The following is an 18,986-nucleotide window of genomic DNA, read 5'->3' as shown; positions in this document are numbered from 1 at the left end:
CAAAAAGTATTTCCCCGGCTGCCGGGACAGTCGCCGAGTTCCGCGCCCAAGCGTCGTGGCGGGCATCGGCTTCTCGCCATCGCCCCCATTAAAAATGCTTTTCAATTCCAGGTCTTGGGAATTACCCAATATGGCTTTCGTGGGGAATCGCATTGTAAAGGCCCAGTGTGAGTATAGTGACTTTCAGACCTATTGCAAACATGATCAATTGGAATTTTGTTTGCCGCATTGGTCAGCTCTACGTAGATTGTTAAATGTTCTCTCAATCTGCAGGCACTTCGTCGCCCTTGATTTGCATTCTGGCTGATTTGTTCAGAGACCCAGGTGCAAGTAAGGTGCATGTATGTAATGTGTACCCAAGGTAGATATTCCTCAGTCACAAGATGCATACAACAATGCTCTCTTGAACAAAATAATCAAAGTTACAGTAAACCTCGGAGCCTCGCTCAACTTCGGAGAGTAGGCCGGCGTTTGTTTGATAGTAAAAGCATTCCGCACGGGGGCCGTCATGGATATTTGTAAGAGGGGGGGCGCTAGAAGCGATCACGCAATCGTGTTGCGGAATAAGTGAATGACTGTCTGCCGGTAAATTCTTTGGCTGCGGGGCCGTTTGCGAGTTGGTCGTCCCTGGATTCGGTTACAAGCCAAAAAGCCCCTGCCCCGTGTCAACGTCGACTTGCCGACTCGGTGTTAATAATAAGGAGTTGTTTGGTCCGACTTTTTCTCCATGGAGGAAGAGACTCGCTGAGTTCTTCTTCCCCTAGCAAACTAGAATATTCAGCAAACATGGCTGCAGCTCCAGGCTCGATCAGCACGCCTGAAGAGGCCGGTAAGTCACATACAAGCAATTCTACCCTGCCCGCACTATATACGCTGTATTTCAGTTCAGTGCTGGTCAAAACCCCGCCAACGGCTTTGGTGCTCCAATCACAGCCGAGGTATCACCAAGCAACAGCCCGCGCCCGCGTCCTGAATTCACTTGCGCCTATGGCAGTGCTAACAGAAGGATGAAACAATTCTAGTTGCGAGAATCGCCTACATTTCCAGTGACGTTGTTATCTCGGTACAGCCTTCATTGGCCACCGAGACCGACTTTTCCAGATATCTCAAGTCGGCGGCCGCTCGCAAAGAGCCGAGCTTGGTCGCAAAGAACCCCAACAATGTCCCCGAGATCCAGAGCGTCAGGCACAATGCCGACCCCTTACTTTCAGTCTTTACTCCCATCCGATCAGGACGCTTTGTCTCCGTGACCACAACCTCAAACATACTCCTTCCCTCCATAGCTCACCTCTACAAGCTGGCTGAATACCCCGTTGTCATTCACGTCGCTCTCCACCCCGACAGGTTTCCCGACTTCTCCTCCATCACTGCAATAAGGAATTCAGGATGGACCTTTCTGCAGTCCGAGTCGATCCAGGAGGCCCAGGACATGGCCATGACCGCCCATGCCCTCGCCATTAGGTCTGGCAAGGGTGTCATCCACTTCTACAGTCCCTGGGTGCTCTCAAACGATGAACCCGTAGAGAGGGAGGGCCTGGCAGTCATTCGCGAGATTCTGGATATCGATAGCGTCCGCCGCTACCAGTCTGCCCCGATATCGGCCTCGGGTCTCTATGCCGACGACGGAAGAACTGTCCTTGCCAGTGACCAGCCCGAGCAGGTTCCCAGCGGGGCTGCGTCGGCACCACTGAACGGGCTCAGCTCCGGCGCCATCTCGCATGCGACCTCGCAGGCCAACTCGTCTCAGGTCTCGGTGAAGTCCAGCGAGAACAGCACATCCGCAACCCCACACAGCACCTCGAGTGCCACCACAATCGAGGCACCACCAACCGCTGTTTCATCCGACGACATCTACAAGTATGTCACAAGCATATGGGCTCAGCTGGAGAGCTTATCTGGAAGAAAGTACAGCCCCTTCGAGTACTCAGGTCCCCCTACGGCCGAGAACTGCTTGTTTGTTTTCGGTGCCGATGCTGGTCTGCTGGGAAGCGCAATAGACGAGGCCAAATCAGGCGACGTCTACGCCAAGGCAGGAATCCTCACCCCAAGATTGTATAGGCCATGGCTTGGCGCTAAGCTTCTGGAGGCCATCCCGAAGTCCGTCAAGAAGATTGCAGTTCTGGAGCAGATCAGCAAACGGACAACCAAATGGGGTCCCATCCTCATTGACGTTCTCACTTCCGTCAAGAGCGGCCCGGGAGGTGTGGAGACAATCGTGGGCTACCATGTCGGATACATCAACAATGAGACTGTCAAACAGGCTCTGCGTGGTATTTGTCAGAACCTAGCCCTGGATAAGCCGGTGCAGAACCTTGAGGTTGGGTCTCGCGAGGGTCCCCAAAAAGCCGACAAATATGCGCTGGAGAAGCCCAAACTTGAGACGGCTTATACGAAGATCTTGGATCAGCTCTTTGGAACTAGACTATACACGGCCAATGCCATCGACTCGGACAATGCGGGCATCTCTGCCACCATTTCTGCCACCCCCGAGTTTGGCTTTGGAGCATTACTTGCGCGTAAAGAGCACAGGCACCGTTTTGTGAGCGAGGCCAAGGAGGCAGCAACCTCGGGTGTTTTTCTGACAGAAAAGCCCAAGAGGCTACTCACCAACTGGGCTATTCACTCTGATGACCCCAAGAAAATTGACGCAGCGGCCGAGGACCTGATTTCCGAGCTCACTTTGGAAAACTCGACTGCTGCCCGCAAGCTTCTCAAGAACCAAGCATTCTTCAGGAGGCAGTCGCTGTGGCTGGTCGGCTCAGATGCATGGGCCTACGATCTGGGCAACTCTGGCGTGCATCACGTGCTGGCTTCGGGTGAGAACGTCAACATGCTGATCATTGACTCTCAGCCGTACTCGGAGCATACTGCGGCCGACGCCAATAAGAGGAAGAAGGATATTGGACTGTATGCCATGAACTTTGGAAACGCTTACGTCGCGTCTGTCGCCGCGTACAGCTCGTACACTCAGGTCCTGCAGGCCATGGACGAGGCAGACAAGTTCAACGGACCTTCGATCGTTCTGGCTTACCTGCCGTACAATGGCGAGCACGACTCTCCCCTGACCGTCTTGCAAGAGACCAAGAAGGCAGTCGATCTTGGATATTGGCCGCTCTACAGGTGGAACCCCGATAACGAGAAGCAGGGCCTGCCGACCTTCTCCCTCGATTCGGAAAGGATCAAGAAGGAGCTGAAGGCTTTCCTTGACAGGGATAACCACCTGACACAGTTGATGAAGAAGGAGCCCAGCTTTGGTGCCAGTCTCGCCCAAGACTTCGGTACCGAGGTACGTGCGCAGCAGAAGAGGAGAGCTCGGGACGCTTATAACCAGCTGCTCGAGGGCCTGTTCGGCGCCCCCCTTACGATTCTATTTGGATCAGATAACGGCAATGCTCAGTCTCTTGCCAAACGCCTCGGTAACAGGGGCCGTCAAAGAGGTCTGAAGACGACAGTGATGGCGATGGAAGACTACCCCGTCGAGGACCTACCGACGGAGGAGAACATTGTCATCCTGACCTCTACAGCTGGCCAAGGAGAATTTCCTCAGAACGGAAAGCCCTTCTGGGATGCCATCAAGGACAGCACTGAGCTTGATCTCGCATCAGTTCGGTTCTCGGTGTTTGCCCTGGGTGACAGCCACTACTGGCCAAGAAAGGAGGACAAGATCTACTACAACAAGCCTGGTAAAGACCTCGACAGGGTTCTGGCAAACTTTGGTGCCCAGAGACTGGCTGAGATTGGTCTCGGAGACGACCAGGATCCGGATGGATATCAGACAGGCTATGCCGAATGGGAGCCGAAGATCTGGCAAGCGCTTGGCGTGGATAACGTTGAGGGGCTGCCGGAGGAGCCTGCGCCAATCACGAATGAGGACATCAAACTCGCTTCCAACTACCTCCGAGGCACCATTGTCGAAGGCCTGAACGACAACAGCACTGGAGCCATATCTGCAGCCGACGGGCAGCTGACCAAGTTCCACGGCACGTACATGCAGGATGACCGCGATGTCAGGGACGAGCGCAAGGCACAGGGCCTAGAGCCTGCCTACTCCTTCATGATCCGGTGTCGCCTTCCCGGAGGTGTATCGACGCCGCAACAATGGGTCCAGATGGACGACATTGCAACCAAGCTTGGCAACGAGACCATGAAGCTGACCACGCGTCAGACATTCCAGTTCCACGGTGTGGTGAAGGGTAAGCTCAAGCCAGCGATGCAGGCTATCAACAGGGCGCTAATGACCACGATCGCGGCCTGTGGTGACGTAAACCGAAACGTCATGTGTAGCTCTCTCCCGACTCAGTCCGAGTATCACCGTGAGGTCTACGCTTGCTCGCAGAAGATCAGTGACCATCTGCTCCCGTCCACAACAGCCTATCATGAGATCTGGTTGACGGATGACAACGATAAGAAGACCATGGTGGCTGGTGATGCCGTGCAGGATTTTGAGCCCCTGTACGGACCGACATATCTCCCTAGGAAGTTCAAGATCACCATCGCTATCCCGCCTCACAACGACACCGACGTCTACGCTCACGACATTGGCTTGATTGCTATCAAGGGCAAGGACGGCCACCTCGAGGGCTTCAACCTCCTTGCTGGTGGTGGCATGGGAGCCACTCACAACAACAAGAAGACTTACCCGCAAACTGGACGCAGCTTCGGATACGTTTCCAAGGACCAGGTGCACATCGCCTGCGAGAAGGTGATGCTTGTTCAGCGCGACCACGGAGACCGTAAGAACAGGAAACACGCCCGTCTCAAGTACACCATCGACGACATGGGCGTGGATGTCTTCAGGGGCAAGGTCGAGGAGCTTTGGGGTCAGAAGTTTGAGGAGGCAAGGCCGTTCCACTTCGACTCCAACATCGACACCTTTGGCTGGCAGCGCGACGAGAAGGGTTTGAACCACTTCACTCTCTTCATTGAGAACGGACGCATTGAGGACACGGCAGAGTTCCAAATGAAGACGGGTTTGAGGGAAATCGCAAAGGTGCACAAGGGCGAGTTCAGACTGACTGGCAACCAGCACGTCATCCTGAGCAACGTGGCAGACGAGGACCTCGACAATATGAAGGCGCTGCTGAAGAAGTACAAGCTTGACAATATCCAGTTCTCTGGCTTGCGCCTGAGCTCTTCAGCCTGTGTCGCCTTCCCGACCTGTGGCCTTGCCATGGCCGAGTCTGAGCGATACCTCCCCGTGCTGATTGACAAGCTCGAGGCCTGCCTTGAGGAGAACGGACTGAAGCAAGACTCAATCGTGATGCGCATGACTGGTTGTCCGAACGGATGCGCCAGGCCTTGGCTGGCCGAGGTGGCCTTCGTCGGCAAGGCTTATGGCGCCTACAACATGTACCTGGGAGGCGGTTACCACGGACAGCGTTTGAACAAGCTGTACCGCTCATCGATCAAGGAGGATGAGATCCTGGCCATCATGAAGCCGCTTCTCAAGCGATATGCACTGGAGCGTGAGGAGGGCGAGAGGTTCGGTGACTTCTGCATCAGGGCCGGTGTTATCAAGGCCACAACTGATGGACAAAACTTCCACAACGATGTAAGTGTTTCTTTCTCGGAGACAGGACTTTGCGCATGAACATTTTCTGATCATTCTTACCCCCACAGGTTGCTGAGGAGGAATCCGATGAAGAGTAGTGTGGCTCGGCCATCCTTTCTCTTTCTCATCTTTTGAATTATCTGCTGCCGCATAGCCATGTTTTATTTAGATATCCCAACGAAGAAAAGAAAAAAAAAACATCACGGTGGCGGAGGGCTTTTGGGTTTAAATACGAGCATATGGATCATATGTCATATATCTACTACGATTTACACAAGTACATAATGACTACAATGGTTGACGATGACAATTTTTGACTTGCTTTTTGCCATGTCAACTACTATGATGGGCATCGATGATCTTTTTTATAACCCTACCTGCCTGGCACATATATACACCACATGTTACTTGTCCAATTTTACCCAATTTCACCACTAAAAAGTCGCTGCTTGACAAGAACGCGCTGTAAAAACAATGGGGATCTTTTAGATGACACCATGATTAAACCAAACAAGAAAAAAAAGACACTTTGATTTGGGCCTCATTGTAGGTGACTAAATCATTATTTTGGGTTTAATTCCGACTAACAGGACCGACAACATCGAATAAATACATACATGGTCACGAATTGACTATGGTTCATCTGTGCGCAAGTACGCAATCAGAGCGCTCCCAAAAGAAAGCCAACATTTTATCTTATTGTCCATCACAAATAAATCCCGCTCTGTCCTGTACAGACAAATAGGCTGCCAGGGACTGGTATATGTAAACCTCTACCTATGTCATCCGAGGAAGAAAGACCAACTCAAAAAGAACTGAACTCCTGAACCCCTCAAAAAGACAAAGTTACAATAACATACGCTTGAAAAAAAAGAAGGAAAAAAAAACATGTCTCCTAAACCCAACAATCCAAGCCCAAATATTCCTGTCACAGCAATCATTAAAACCCATGAAATGTCAGTCGTTAACCTTGATCGGTAGCACCAAAACAGGGTGCTCATCATCTATCAACGTCTCCGCAGAGTGGCAGTTATCTTCTCCCCCAGCCCTGTGAAGATGCTAGTACCACTTCCGACGCTGCTGCTGATGGCGCTTTTGCTTCCGCGACTGCCACCCAGCCAGGTAGGCAACTTGAGACTGAGGCGTACGCGTCCCTCGACGGCGATGTTGACGGCGTTGATGATGGCAAAGGTCGTGGACCCAAGGGCACGGAAAAGGGCCAGCGAGGCCACGCTCCACAGGATAAAACGGAGGTAGTAGTTTTCACTGATGGTCCTGTCGCTGTAGATCTCCGAGACGGCCATGCCCAGGATGCCGTTGGCGATCATCCACGACACCACCATGTACGTACGCACCGACTTGTAGTAATCCTCCTGCATCTGTGCCTCCGAGTCGCCCGACTTGGGGACTTCTATGCGATCACGGAGGTTGCGCAGCGCCTCATCGTAGCCTGAGTCGATGTCCAGCTGTTCAGATGGCATCTCCAGCTCTACAGTCGATCCTTTTCCGACTGCTCCACCGAGGTCCGTCTTCATGACGTTGTCACCCTTGGTTCCCCAGGTGACGTCGTGAGTGTTGCAAAAGGCGTAGACCTGCAAGGTGCACAGATAAGATGGCAGCAGCATGAAGTACTGAATCGAACTCGTAAACATGTGCCAGGGGTCGAGGTAGATGAAAGACATGAGGAAGTATAGACCAATAGTGGAGGCCATCGACACAATCAAGTTGGTAAAGACATTGTTTCCCATCTCTAGTTTCGCCTTGGGGTCTGTCAACTGCCTTATGACAATGTAAAAGGCAGCAAATGTTGTATAGACCATGACAATGCCATATATAACCATGGAGGCAAAGTAAGGTTTCTTCGCACCCTGAGGTCTGTTGCCCAAGGACAGAATGAATTGGGCGCAGATGAGTAGGATCAGAGTGTAGCGCAGAATGGTGAAAATATAGAGACCGATGCGGTTGCCAAAGGGGTCGATCAGAGGGTCCGCCAGACCACCAGCCACAAAGTAGAAGGTCAGGTAGAAGTTGGCAAGAGAGAAGAAGGTGAAGAGGACCTGGAGAAGCTGGTAGACGAATTCGATGTGGAGGAGAACCTTGCGGGCTACTGTGTGGTCCGTCGCCCATAACTGTCGAAAGTGCACAAGCGAGTAAATAGCAGCGAAGAAAGCGCCATTCAGCCAACGACGTCTTTGGGAAATGAACTCAGGAACAGTATCTGCAGAAAAAGAGAGAGAAAAAAAAACAGTCAGTTGGTCTGCACAAAGCTGAAGAAGTATTTGGGGCTTTGACTTACCAGGCACATCAGTTTCTCCAGTACATCCTTTAACATACTTGAGAACCCACCTCTCATCTCGCTTTGCAACAAGCTCCCAGCAGAGGATACGATCCTCAGCCAGATACATGTTGGCGGTGAAAACATCAGCATGCTGACCATGCAGAGTCTCACCCTTGAAATACTGGCTAAGAGGACCGTGGCCATTGGCATCGTTTTGCAGGGCGTGGTAGCGGTATGCACTGAGCGCTCCGGGCAAGACAGTGATGTATCCAAACACAGATTCCAAGGGCTTGTCCAGAATGTTGGACATCTTGTACTCAAAGTTTTGCGAGGCAACTAGTGGGTTAAGGAGATTCTGCCCTAGGCGCCCTTTCATAGCTTTGATCTCACCACAAGCCCCGGCAACGTTGGAGTCGGTATCAAAAGCTTTCCACAGGTGATATAGCGAATTGCCACCTGGACGGGTACCCACATCCAGCAGAATGCAGACATTAGGGTTTAAGGCTTTGCCGAACGCATTGAAAAACCAACGGTGGGAGTTGAGCTTGCGCTGGTTACGCTCCTTGAGGCAAAATAGCATCTGGCAGGGGACAATACCCTTCTCGGCACCTTTGAACTTTAAATCAGCGTCAAGCGACACCTGAGTAGTATACTCATAGACGTGGGCTTGAACGGCTTTCTGGTTGACGTAGTTCTTGGCAATGCCGTGCTGGTAAACGCCCATAGCGGCCAGTGCATCGAGCGTCCGAGGATGGATCTTTTCACGACCATCCGAGACGATGCATACTACAATCTTCTGCCATCCATTCTCGCCCCAGGTGCGTGACTTCGAGCGGCGACAGAAATGGGAGATGTTCTTCATGACGGCGTGCATGGTACGGGTGAAGTCGTACTCGTTCTCATTGTACATGGTGACGCACACAAAGAGCTCCGTTTCTCGTGCCGTCACGCCGATGTTTTGCCTCAGCTTGTATCCTCGCTCGACAAAGTCATCCGGATCACACGTCACCGCAGTGTAGCGCATATGGGTGAACTCGTCGGCGTCGCGGCGAGGCAGGAAACTGTAGAGGATGGTGGGGATCTTGGTTTCGAGAACCAGCTCGCCGTTGATGAGTTGCACCTCCTTGCGGCTTTTCTGTGGTTCTCGCACGCCTCGACGCTGCTGATCTCCCTCCGCTGGTGCAGGGCCATAATGGGCCGCCGACTTCTCGTCCACTGCATCCGCTTCATCGTAGCCGATGTCACTCTCTCGAAGGTGAGATCCCTCGTCATCATCCTCATTCAGGGTCACCTGCGATTGGGCTGCATATGAGCCTCGGTGACCACGTGCCTCGCCCAGATCTGCCGACCCGGGACCAAAGGGGTCATCCACGTCGGAAAGCGGAATAGAGACTGTTGCATCGTCAGCAAAGGCTGAACTACGTGCTCCAGGTCCAGCAAAAAGAGGAGCTGGGGGAAGTGGCCGCCTTGGACTGCCGCCATATCTGGACGACGGAGTCCCAGGTCTTGGGCTTCCGTTGAGATCTGCTCGCTCGTAGTGGACCGAGGAAGGTGGTGCTCTCCGGTACTCATCAGAGCTGCGACCAACATGCGACGGCGTCCAGGGTCTGGTCGGTGATCCAGTTTCCCTGTATGAGACGTAAGATTCGGTCGGGGGAGGCATGCTTGGTATGTTACTAATGGAGGAGGGTCGCGAGTGAATGGAGCTAACTGAAGGCTGGTAGGCCCGATGGGTCGGCCGAGAACTGGTATTGTTAGACTCTGAAGGTTGGCCTTTGTTGGAGTGGTGGTTTGTGACATCCGAGAAAGAACTGTCTATATCGGGAGCTGCCTGGCTGTTGTGTGTAGTCTTGGAAGCTGGATGATGACCCGGCTCGCTCGACGACTTCTTGAGGGAGCGAGACATCATCCTGGGGGACGGTCCTATAGGGATCACAGGAAGACTGGCATCTGTCTGGCCTTGCGCGACAGTGTCCTGGGTAATCTTCCTCTGCAACTTTACAGTTCTTTTCCGGGACGGCGAGCCACTCGTACCGGAGCCACGATCCTCCAAGAGCTTCTCATCAGGACTTGCGAGAGCAAGCGAAAACTTTACTCTCCCCGTCGTAGCCGAAGCTAGAGGCGTCCTGGCCTCTTCCTGCTGCTTCAGCGTCGACAAGTGCTCTGGAGTCGACAGTGACTGCGGCGGTTTGCGAGGGCCGTCGGTGGATGAAGTCTTTGTTATCTGCAGCGGCGGAGGCAACAGCGCCTTGCGCACGACCGCTGGTTGAGGGACAAGTGGTGATACATACTGTCTAGTTTCTGGTATTTCTTCGTCAAAAGAAGAAGCTGGAAGCAGTCTCACCGCGGCAGGGTTGCCTGCTGGTCCCAATCGAAGCTCGTCTGGGTCTTCGTCGTAGTTGCTGTACGAGGGAGGAGCCCCTCGAGAGTGTGGCCGGTCCATTAGGACGACGTGCAACGGATGATCCGTTCAACAAACAGCGGAAGAGTTCGGAATGTAGGCCAGCAAGGGTTTTAAAGTCATCGACGAGACAGATAAGAGCGTGACTGCAAATCAGGTCGCATTCAGATGCGTCCGTTTGAAGCCGACTAGGAATGTTGATGAAGTAATATGGATGCACGCGAGTAAAAAACAGTTGTTATACAGCCAGTCCACACGCACAAGGAATGCCGGCTGGGACCATTAACAAAGCTGCTGCTGCCTTTGAGGATAATGTAGGGAGAATTGATGTGAGGGATGAATGTCGCAGAACCAGATAGACCATGAATTACTGGCCATGTTCACATTAACAGCTGCTGTGTTTTTTGCCCCGCAGACAACAAGGTGAGCGAGCGAGCTTAGCTACCTACCTACCTAGCTAGGTAGAATTGCGCCCGTGTTGTGGCTGACCAAACAATCCGTTGCCTGGAGCAACCCGCTTGTCCCGTCTACACAATCGGTCTTGGTACGACGAGACCCTTGCAGCTCGGTCCCACTCTTATTACACAACCGTAGCCAAAGGACTCTGGCTGTGAAACATATCCGCACCCGCCCCTGTCCGCCGCAGACTAACCTGATTTGATCTGCGCTAATTCGCACATTCGCCAAATAAACCTCCGGGGGCCCTTTTCTAGCGGATTGCTTGGCAGGTTAGAATACTCCTTTTTTGTTTGTAGGCATCATAAATCAAACAACAATGGTCAGGTCAGGCACATTGACTTTTGATTTTCCAGTAAACACATTACAGATAAACATCAAGGTTCCATCCCAAAATCGTCATTTTTTGTATACTACGTGCTACATTCGCGTCGCGCTGCGAATTACCCGCAATTGATCAAGGAAACGATTAGCGAGTAGCCAACCTTTCCAGCTCAACAGTCAGTCAGGTCTACACAGTGAAGTCTGTACTACGACTTCACAGCCCTACAAACCAATTCACTTGGACAAGGGCGTGTACGTACGTACCTGGGTAAGTAGGTAAGGTAGCTAAGTAAATAGGTACCTACCCAGGTACCTAGAAAGCCTGTTTTTGTTTTTACTGGGTATTCCAAAAGTGATTGCTGAGCTAGAAAAGCTGGCCGTTTTCTAAGCCTTTCCTTGATCAATAGGTATACATTGGCAGTCGCTCTCAAGGTAACAAATGAACTCAACTGCAACTAATCCAGGCATTTAATGAAATAAGGTGCAGGCCAGTAGACAGCAAAACAGTGTTGAAAAATGTATGCAATATCACAAGGACTTGCCAAGCAATGCTATGCGCATGTTGTATAAGGGCTATAAGGTCACATATCGGCCTCCTACCTTGCACCTCGTCCCATTCCCCATATATCATCCCATCGCTTCCCATCCAGCCTCAAAGGCCCGTCCAGACGCCCGAATCGCGCCGGCAACCGAGAAGTGGCCTCTGGCAGACAAAGCCACTCCCTCACAAAGTCTGGCACTTCCTCCTTGACATGACTGATGCAGATGAACGCCTGCCGATCCGAGAGACCCGTGACGCGGACATTGCCATCCTGCTTGGCTTGACTGTCCACCATAACCTGCCTGCCGCCTCTGGCAGCGAGAATCTTCTCCTCGCCGTGCGCGATGAAAAGCATGCACTTGTCCCGGACCGCCTCGTCCATGCCGCTGAAGGCCTCATCGAGCACCACAATGTCTGGGCTTTTGATGATTGCCCTAAGGAGTAGTAACACGCGTTGAGCGCTGAAGGAAAGCTCACCGAACAGATAATCGTCGGCCCATTTCAAAGTGCTAGAGCCTGAGCCATGGTTTGTTTGCTCATTCTCGCGGCGCACCGCGGGGTTCAGCTCTCGTTCGAACCAGACAAGAGTCGCTTCCACCTTCTCACTAGCGTTCTTTTCCAACTTCGGTGTGCTGATGAACGTCTCGGCCCATGCCGTCTCGAGTACACGGCGCACGCTGAGTCGCCGGGGTATAGCGCCGTGTATCTCAGGACTGGAGTGCCCGATGCGTTCTTGTATGTCCCAGAAAGTCAACGGCGGCTGGCCAGACCCTGGCTCGGGAAGTCGACTGCGCCCAAACAGTTTCACCGGTTGTGAATAACACTGAGGATGGTCTGAGCCCAGCAGGCTGAAGAGAGTTGTCTGAGTTGGTTTTAGTTTTTAATCCCGTAGTAAATTTGAGATGAGACTTGCGTTGGAGAATTGGTTCTCCTTACCTTGCCCGAGCCGTTTGCTCCAAAGATACCCCAGCGTTCGCCCCGACGAACTGTCCAAACCAAGCCCTTTTGACCGGTTTGGCCAGTTATAGTATCGTTGTCCCAGTTGCCGAGTACAATCTTATCGCCATACCCGACTTGAACCCCATTCATCTCTACCAAGGGCTCTCCAATACTAGTTGCCCCATTGATGGCCGCTCTGGGAAGTTCAGGCATGGCGATACTGCTCTGCAACCCAACAGCATCGAAAACGACCCCCTCAACCCCGTCGTCCGTTAATGTCCTCCCCATCTCCCTCAGCGCAGATACAGGGAGCGTAGGGTCCTCGGGTGTCTTGGAGTCAGCTACTCGACTAACATAGGACCTTAGTTGGTCCATGACATCCTCCTTCTGACCTATCGAAGCAACCTGACAGTTGTTGCCCAAATACACGATATGGCTAATCCATGATGGCAAGGGATCCTGGGGTCGAATGCTGAGGACTAGCCTGGGAGCCGCTTGCTCTGCCAATCCACGCAGGAACGGACTAAGAGCTACCACAGTGGGAGGGTCGAGGCCCATGAACGGCTCGTCCAACAACAGGACCTCAGGGGTTCGCAGCAATGCCCTAGCAATACGTGCCCTACAACCTTGGCCGTTGGAGAGAAATGAAACCGGGAGTTCGAGTAGGGGCGCAAGCTTCAAGTCGTGAACAACGCGCCCCAGGAGCTTCTCCTCTTCAGCGGCGGACTGACCGGGTTTCTCAGCGGGGTTAAGCTCGGTGTTTCCGAGCAGATAGTCCCGGAGCGAAAAGTCTGTATCCTCACGGCGAGATTCGTACCTCGCAGCGAGATAAGTGCTCGTCGGAGGGCCAAGGCCGGACGAGCTGCTTGCATCAAACCCCACATACTGAATCGCCTGGTGCGGCGTCCTCAGGTGGCAAGGGAAGGCATCTGTTGACAGGTACGGGTACGACCTGGCCGTGGGAGGTATGCTGAGGTGAAAACCACGCAGAACCTCAAGAAATGTGGTCTTCCCGCTGAGAGAAGGACCGACTATGCACCAGTGCTGTTGCTTTTCTCCATTGGCCAACTGGGCGGTGGAGGAAAGCTCAAAGTCGAGATCCTTGAACAGCGGCGGGTTAGGGTGCGACACCTGCGCAGAAGGATGGTGTCGGTAGAACGTGCCTCTACTGATGCGTAATATCGGTGCGCGGACCGATGAATATAAAGCCCTCATCCCGCCGATTCAGTCCCTTCACAGCTCATTAGGAACCTCATTTTCAAAAGAGCTCCAGGTCGAGGTTGGTTCATGTTTGCGGCTCAATCTTCACACCCCCGTTGGCGGACATGGGGAGCTGGCTACTAGGTTTAAAGGGTGGGTCCGAACATACGTAGATCCACAGTACGAGAAACTCTTGGCACGCCGCCCGCTGTAATGCTCGAACGCGAAGCTGCCGGGAGCCTGGATGAATGGGAGCTTCATACAACGGTTTCAACTTCCATCAACCATCATCGGCGCATCACTCAGCAACGGGCTCTATTTTCACGCGACAGAAAATCTCAGCAACAAGACCACCACCAAAAAAGTAACCGTTGGTGTCCTAAAAAAAGAATCAGTTCAATCAGTCAAGATGGTAAGGCAACTATGCTCCCCCGGCACCCTCCAAATCATCCCACCTTCCCTCAATCCACAAGCATCCATCGACTCAGGTCACTGACGCCAACCACTACCCCCAAACTTCAGTCCCTTCGCATCGTCCCAGCCGACAACCACAGCAGCAGCTTCAGCCACATCGGCGAGCGCAGCAAGGGAGCACCGTCGGCGCCCGGCCTGCACGACACCCTCCGCCACGGCGTCGGCCCGTCCGCCTACTCGTCCCTCCCGCCCTCAGACACCACGTCGGCCGCCGCCGCCGCCGCGACCGCGACAAGCGCCCACCCGCTCGAGGCCCGCCTCAAGGCTTGGGAGGCCACCCAGCACGGCCTGCGCATGGAGTCGCTGCGCCGCACATTTGGCATGGCCGAGCCCATCCGCCGCGAGATGGAGCTCAAGATCACCCGCACCGGCGAGTGGAGGCCCCTGGCGCTGGGCGGTGCCGCCCCGAGCCTACACGAGGAGATACTGAGGGGCAAGGACTGCTCCATCTCGTGGGAGGACGTCTTTACGAACGAGGAGAGCCGCACGTTCGTGGGTGTGCATGACGAGATGGAGAGGAAGCTCAAGATTTAAAGTTGAAGGGTTCTGGGCCGTTGGGGTTTTTTTTTCGTTGACGTGCTGCATGTGCACCAGAATTATCAATGCATAGATTCAGGCTGGGATGTTCCATGAATGAACGATATACGGTACCGTGAAGCAGCCTTATGGAAACCATGACATTGATTACTTGATTCAATGAGCAACATGTAATCCACCCGCGCTCTACGAATTCCCTCTAAGAACCCAATTTACAAATTACGGTGGCCGAGAGGCCTTGAGTCCAGGACTTGTAATGGACTCTTTTTGAAGACAATTATTTTCCGCAAGACAGGGGATATTTTCATCGACAATTTTAATGAAAGTGCCGCGAGACTGTCTAGGAAAATAGGAAAACTTAGTGTGAATGTATATATATATATATATATATATATATATATATGCGTATATAAGTTAGGTAGGAGGAATCAATGATACGTGCAAAGCAACCTCTTGCGCCTAAACACCCTAGCCCTTAATTTAAAAAGACGACAAATACCCAGCAGATGAAGATTGAGGAAACAGATAATAAGCAGAAGACGACTGAAAAAAAAACTCCATTCCCTCATATCCTCCCTCGCTGTGGTGATCAATCCCTTGCTTACTATGTTGCAAGTGACACTGGCGCCCATCATGTGTGTTCTTCAGATGGGGTAGAGCAGGTGTGGACGGGCCGCCCCCCAGCCCGGTTATGCTGTTGCTTTGCACAAGCCTACATAGACTTGTCGGTCTAATGCGGGTGCATTTAGTCATGGTGCATACAGACCAACTTGGTGGTCTCGCCGGAGATGTGTTCGGCGACTGATCAGTGAAACTGGATTTTGGTATTCATCCCAAGGTTTCCCGGAGCACATTCGAAACTGCTTTATAGAATGACACAGCAGCCACCGCCCTCGCGTGTCCTCCCGCCCGCGCCAGAGCCTTTCGTTTTGGCGCCCTCTTCCTCCTCCATCATCTCTGCCGGTTTGACAGACATGTGGATGACGTTGGGCGCCTCAGCACTGAATTGATATTCTAGGATAAAGAGTTAGCAGGGTTGGATATTGATCGTGGCCGGACCAAACAGCCACTTTGGCATGAATTTTGTGTCATATATCCGGTTAAATTGAAACGGGGCAATAAAAAAAAAGAAGGAGAGAAAACATACTCTTCAACTGTTCCTTATCATCGAGAAGTTTCCCAAAATGAATCAGCCGTATACTGCTCGGACTGGCCGGCCGCGATTCCCACTCATCACGCCACTCCCGGAGGATCAACTCCTTGAGTTTATAGATGCTGATGCTGAAAGGGTCTCGCTTGCCGTCCTCAGTCAGGTCGGGAATCTCAACGTTGCGTTTCGACAAGTACCTCTCGTCGATTCGGTAAGGATGCCGAGCACCAGTCGGCAGTAGGAGCGTAATGTTGCATGCTGGGTTTGCTGGGTCGGCGCCGCCTGGAGAGGTCAAGCTGGCGTTGTCGCCGGCCGGATCTATCGAAAGTGAGTCCTCGCGCTTTGATGGATCGTCTGTCTCCTTTTCTTTCCCCTTGGCGGCTGCCGACGGGGTTTGCTCGCCATCATAACTTGTAGCGATGGCAGCACTGGCAATACTGCTATCGGTGGAGTTCAATGGTTGTGACGTCGTCGCTGTGGCCCCGGTTGGTTTTTGCGCGTCTAATCCGTCGTCGGACTGTTGGATGTTGGTCATCTCCACGGCCCCCTTGGGTTGTCCGAGGGCTGAGGTGTCGGGTGTGGGTTTGGGATCGTCCCTGTTCGCAACCGAATTCGTCATGTTGGAAGGTGACTGGCTCATTTGATGGCAGCAATGTCCATCCAGACGTAGTCGTTGAGTGAAGATATGGGGTCCGAATGTCGCGTCAAAACGACGGAACAGCCAGGAAGAGGCGGAGCCCCGAGAGAGTTCTGTCAAGAGCCCTTCCAAATACTACTATCTATTCCGACGCTCTTTCGGGTCGTTGATCGATGGTCGATTGATGGCGACAGTCCAGCCCCGAATTGCGGGAATCGGAGGAGTGGAAGGTAGGTTGTAGTAGAAACCAGAGCGTCGCTCCAGCCCAGCCGACTGGACAGTGGTGTTGTACAGTGTGGATGCCAAGCCGCGTTGGGCAAGTTTGTGGTGAGGGGGGAACAAATCTAGACTAGGCCGGTATAAAGTAGGTGGTAGGTAGGAAGATAGGAATCAACCAGTCCAATCAGTAAATAAATCGATCCAGTCTAGTAATTGCAGTATGCAACCGGCGCGATTGGATTGCACCGAAACGACGAAGACGACAAAAGACTTGCGAATGCGCTAATGGGTTTCGGAGAAATGGGCAGCGCATCTAAGAAGAAAGTCAGGACAATGAAGTCCACCAGAGTTGTTTGGTTTTGCGGAGTTGGGGGGCGGGTACACACTGGAAAACAGGGATAAGCCGGGGTAAGTGTGTCGGGGCTGGGCTGGGCTGACTGCCCTGGCTGAAAGTACCTCCTTGTCTTTTTCTCTAGTTGGGTTTTCCTTCTCCTGGCATGTGGGGATTTCATACTGGGTTGGGCCGACCTACAATACACTAATTTTACCTACCAGTTCGAATGGCACCGAGCATTTAGAGTTGGGTAGATGATTGCTACCGATCATGATGCCGGTTATCCTCCAGCTTACGTGGTGTCTTAACCAAAATCAGTTAGGTACAGGTATCTGCCCAGTCTTGCAAGGTACCTTGGTACACAATTCACATCCCTGACCGTTGAAGATGGATTACAGGCACAATCGTCACCAGTCAAACAACACAGCTAAAATACTTTATAACCACTCCATTATAAAATGATTCAACCTTGATCTTAATGTTCCCGGAGTGTAAACTAACTTTCTGGCGTATGTCTATGTTCGCAGGATGTGTGAAACTACAGGCATCTAGGTACGTACCTTTCTATTATCCTCGGTCCCAGGTTGACATATGCACAGTACCTACTGTGCTTGACAGGCATTTATTCCAAACGTCAGAGTTGACGGGAATACCAGGACACGGCCAATGTCTGACGGCCAAAAACGTAACACATGCAGCTACCTTAGCTCCTAAGGTACCCAGCAAAATACACTAGACGTTCAACCGGAATAAAATCGGTGGGGCAGACGACTTTCTGATACATTCAATTGTGCCTTTGACCTTGCTTTTGCCGTCCTTTCCATTCCATTCCCATCGAAGATCAAAGCCACTCGTAATTGCATGTTTCCCCTCAGCCGTTTTTACTGTACGTGCACAACGAGCAAAATGGTTTACCAAAGGAATCTGATATCATGTCATAACTCTAGGCCAAGAAAGGTCCAGTCAAATTTCGCCTCATAAAAAATTCCTGACTCGATTTCCTCCGAATGTCAATCATCAATCCATCCATCCCGAGTATTTGACAGCTACAAAGCGATACTTGGCTACATTATGTACCTTCGCAGCACGCCCAGACTGCCAGCGGGCGGGGTGACCTCCAAGCCGCAACATATCTGGCTTGGCGCCACCGGCTCCGATCCCACTGGCGTCATCCGCTCTTTCCTGTCACAGTTGGACAAAAGCTTCATTACGAGCTACAAGCGAAGCTGGCAATAATACGCACTGATGCGGCGAGGCTCGTGGCGGCCACGATGCCTTCTAGTTCTAGTGTGAATATCCACATTTTAAACGCCTATCTGCATACTCCTTACCTGGCAAGCCTGGCTTGCCTGGATACCCACGGAGGTTTCTTTCTTTCTTTCTTGCTTTCTTTCTTTCTTTTCTTCTCTCTTGTTTTCTTGCGTTTCTTCTTTCTTTGCTTGTCTATCCTCTAGAGTGGCCAAGTTGCGTATGAGGTTGGAACATTTTTAGAAAAACTTTAATTGATTACCCAGTTGAGAAGTACTTATCCATAAAAGCTAATTTGTACATGCACGTTTTGTTCTTGTTCTCGACTAGGTACTTTTGCTTTATTATGTTTCTGGCTTTCATGTTCTTTACATCCCCTCGAAATTGATTCTGCAACAATATTCTCAATGGGTTTCTTTTCAACCTAGGCTCGTTTCAACCGAAATCCATATCATTTCCGAAATGGCTAGGATGAAGCATCGACTGGACGGTGAACTTCATTGCTAGCAGTCAATACTGTGGGATGCTCAACACTCATTTTACATTCAGTGCTGTGAATGTGTAGCCGTTCTTGTTGGCCTCCTATAACCCCAATGACATTTTTCACATAAATATATCCCATTCTCCTATTTACCTCGTACTAGGAGCTCGCTTTTTTTATCGCTCTGCAACAGCAAACTCTGGGGCTGCCTTTCGC

At 52.0% G+C, this 18,986-nt stretch overlaps 6 protein-coding genes across 6 annotated transcripts; 2 read left to right on the top strand and 4 right to left on the bottom strand.

Annotated features, from left to right (window-relative positions):
• The first annotated feature begins 546 nt into the window (after positions 1 to 546).
• On the top strand, positions 547 to 5,861 carry MGG_04144 (sulfite reductase). The gene is made up of 3 exons (XM_003719638.1): positions 547 to 829; positions 1,023 to 5,551; positions 5,620 to 5,861. Exons 1-3 carry the CDS (start codon positions 787 to 789, stop codon positions 5,647 to 5,649), a joined length of 4,602 nt encoding a protein of 1,533 aa, XP_003719686.1. The 5' UTR covers positions 547 to 786; the 3' UTR covers positions 5,650 to 5,861.
• A 229-nt stretch (positions 5,862 to 6,090) lies between these two features.
• MGG_04145 (chitin synthase 2) lies at positions 6,091 to 10,641 on the bottom strand. The gene is made up of 3 exons (XM_003719637.1): positions 10,121 to 10,641; positions 7,848 to 9,574; positions 6,091 to 7,769 (listed from the first exon to the last, which is right to left on the bottom strand). Exons 1-3 carry the CDS (start codon positions 10,270 to 10,272, stop codon positions 6,559 to 6,561), a joined length of 3,090 nt encoding a protein of 1,029 aa, XP_003719685.1. The 5' UTR covers positions 10,273 to 10,641; the 3' UTR covers positions 6,091 to 6,558.
• A 646-nt stretch (positions 10,642 to 11,287) lies between these two features.
• Positions 11,288 to 13,797, bottom strand: MGG_04146 (uncharacterized protein). The gene is made up of 2 exons (XM_003719636.1): positions 12,488 to 13,797; positions 11,288 to 12,413 (listed from the first exon to the last, which is right to left on the bottom strand). Exons 1-2 carry the CDS (start codon positions 13,703 to 13,705, stop codon positions 11,607 to 11,609), a joined length of 2,025 nt encoding a protein of 674 aa, XP_003719684.1. The 5' UTR covers positions 13,706 to 13,797; the 3' UTR covers positions 11,288 to 11,606.
• A 302-nt stretch (positions 13,798 to 14,099) lies between these two features.
• On the top strand, positions 14,100 to 14,698 carry MGG_04147 (uncharacterized protein; the record flags this gene model as incomplete). The annotated part of the gene is made up of 2 exons (XM_003719635.1): positions 14,100 to 14,102; positions 14,213 to 14,698. 2 exons carry the CDS (start codon positions 14,100 to 14,102, stop codon positions 14,696 to 14,698), a joined length of 489 nt encoding a protein of 162 aa, XP_003719683.1.
• Positions 14,699 to 15,069: 371 nt separating this feature from the next.
• Positions 15,070 to 17,042, bottom strand: MGG_04148 (uncharacterized protein). The gene is made up of 2 exons (XM_003719634.1): positions 15,849 to 17,042; positions 15,070 to 15,715 (listed from the first exon to the last, which is right to left on the bottom strand). The coding sequence occupies exons 1-2, from the start codon at positions 16,489 to 16,491 to the stop codon at positions 15,567 to 15,569; spliced, it is 792 nt and encodes a 263-aa protein (XP_003719682.1). The 5' UTR covers positions 16,492 to 17,042; the 3' UTR covers positions 15,070 to 15,566.
• Positions 17,043 to 18,058: 1,016 nt separating this feature from the next.
• Positions 18,059 to 18,344, bottom strand: MGG_17681 (uncharacterized protein; the record flags this gene model as incomplete). The annotated part of the gene is made up of 2 exons (XM_003719633.1): positions 18,059 to 18,223; positions 18,285 to 18,344. 2 exons carry the CDS (start codon positions 18,342 to 18,344, stop codon positions 18,059 to 18,061), a joined length of 225 nt encoding a protein of 74 aa, XP_003719681.1.
• Between the last annotated feature and the right edge of the window lie 642 nt (positions 18,345 to 18,986).

The sequence above is a fragment of the Pyricularia oryzae genome, chromosome 6 (genome assembly GCF_000002495.2).
Source record: "Pyricularia oryzae 70-15 chromosome 6, whole genome shotgun sequence".
In the NCBI taxonomy this organism is placed as follows: Eukaryota; Fungi; Ascomycota; class Sordariomycetes; order Magnaporthales; family Pyriculariaceae; genus Pyricularia; species Pyricularia oryzae.
The sequence above is the reverse complement of the archived record's forward strand: the minus strand, read 5'-3'. Positions and strand labels throughout refer to the sequence as shown.

Bases quoted from the DNA above. Each gene is read 5' to 3' on its own strand.
- MGG_04144 (XM_003719638.1), top strand. From the start codon at position 787: ATGGCTGCAGCTCCAGGCTCGATCAGCACGCCTGAAGAGGCCG. The intron at 830-1,022 runs GTAAGTCACATA...AAACAATTCTAG, and splicing joins CAGCACGCCTGAAGAGGCCG to TTGCGAGAATCGCCTACATT. The intron at 5,552-5,619 runs GTAAGTGTTTCT...TTACCCCCACAG, and splicing joins GACAAAACTTCCACAACGAT to GTTGCTGAGGAGGAATCCGA.
- MGG_04145 (XM_003719637.1), bottom strand. From the start codon at position 10,272: ATGGACCGGCCACACTCTCGAGGGGCTCCTCCCTCGTACAGCAACTAC. The intron at 9,575-10,120 runs GTATGTATCACC...TAACAATACCAG, and splicing joins GAAATACCAGAAACTAGACA to TTCTCGGCCGACCCATCGGG. The intron at 7,770-7,847 runs GTAAGTCAAAGC...CTTTTTCTGCAG, and splicing joins TGGAGAAACTGATGTGCCTG to ATACTGTTCCTGAGTTCATT.
- MGG_04148 (XM_003719634.1), bottom strand. From the start codon at position 16,491: ATGAGCCAGTCACCTTCCAACATGACGAATTCGGTTGCGAACAGGGAC. The intron at 15,716-15,848 runs GTATGTTTTCTC...TCTTTATCCTAG, and splicing joins TGATAAGGAACAGTTGAAGA to AATATCAATTCAGTGCTGAG.
- MGG_04146 (XM_003719636.1), bottom strand. From the start codon at position 13,705: ATGAGGGCTTTATATTCATCGGTCCGCGCACCGATATTACGCATCAGT. The intron at 12,414-12,487 runs GTAAGGAGAACC...AAACCAACTCAG, and splicing joins GAGCAAACGGCTCGGGCAAG to ACAACTCTCTTCAGCCTGCT.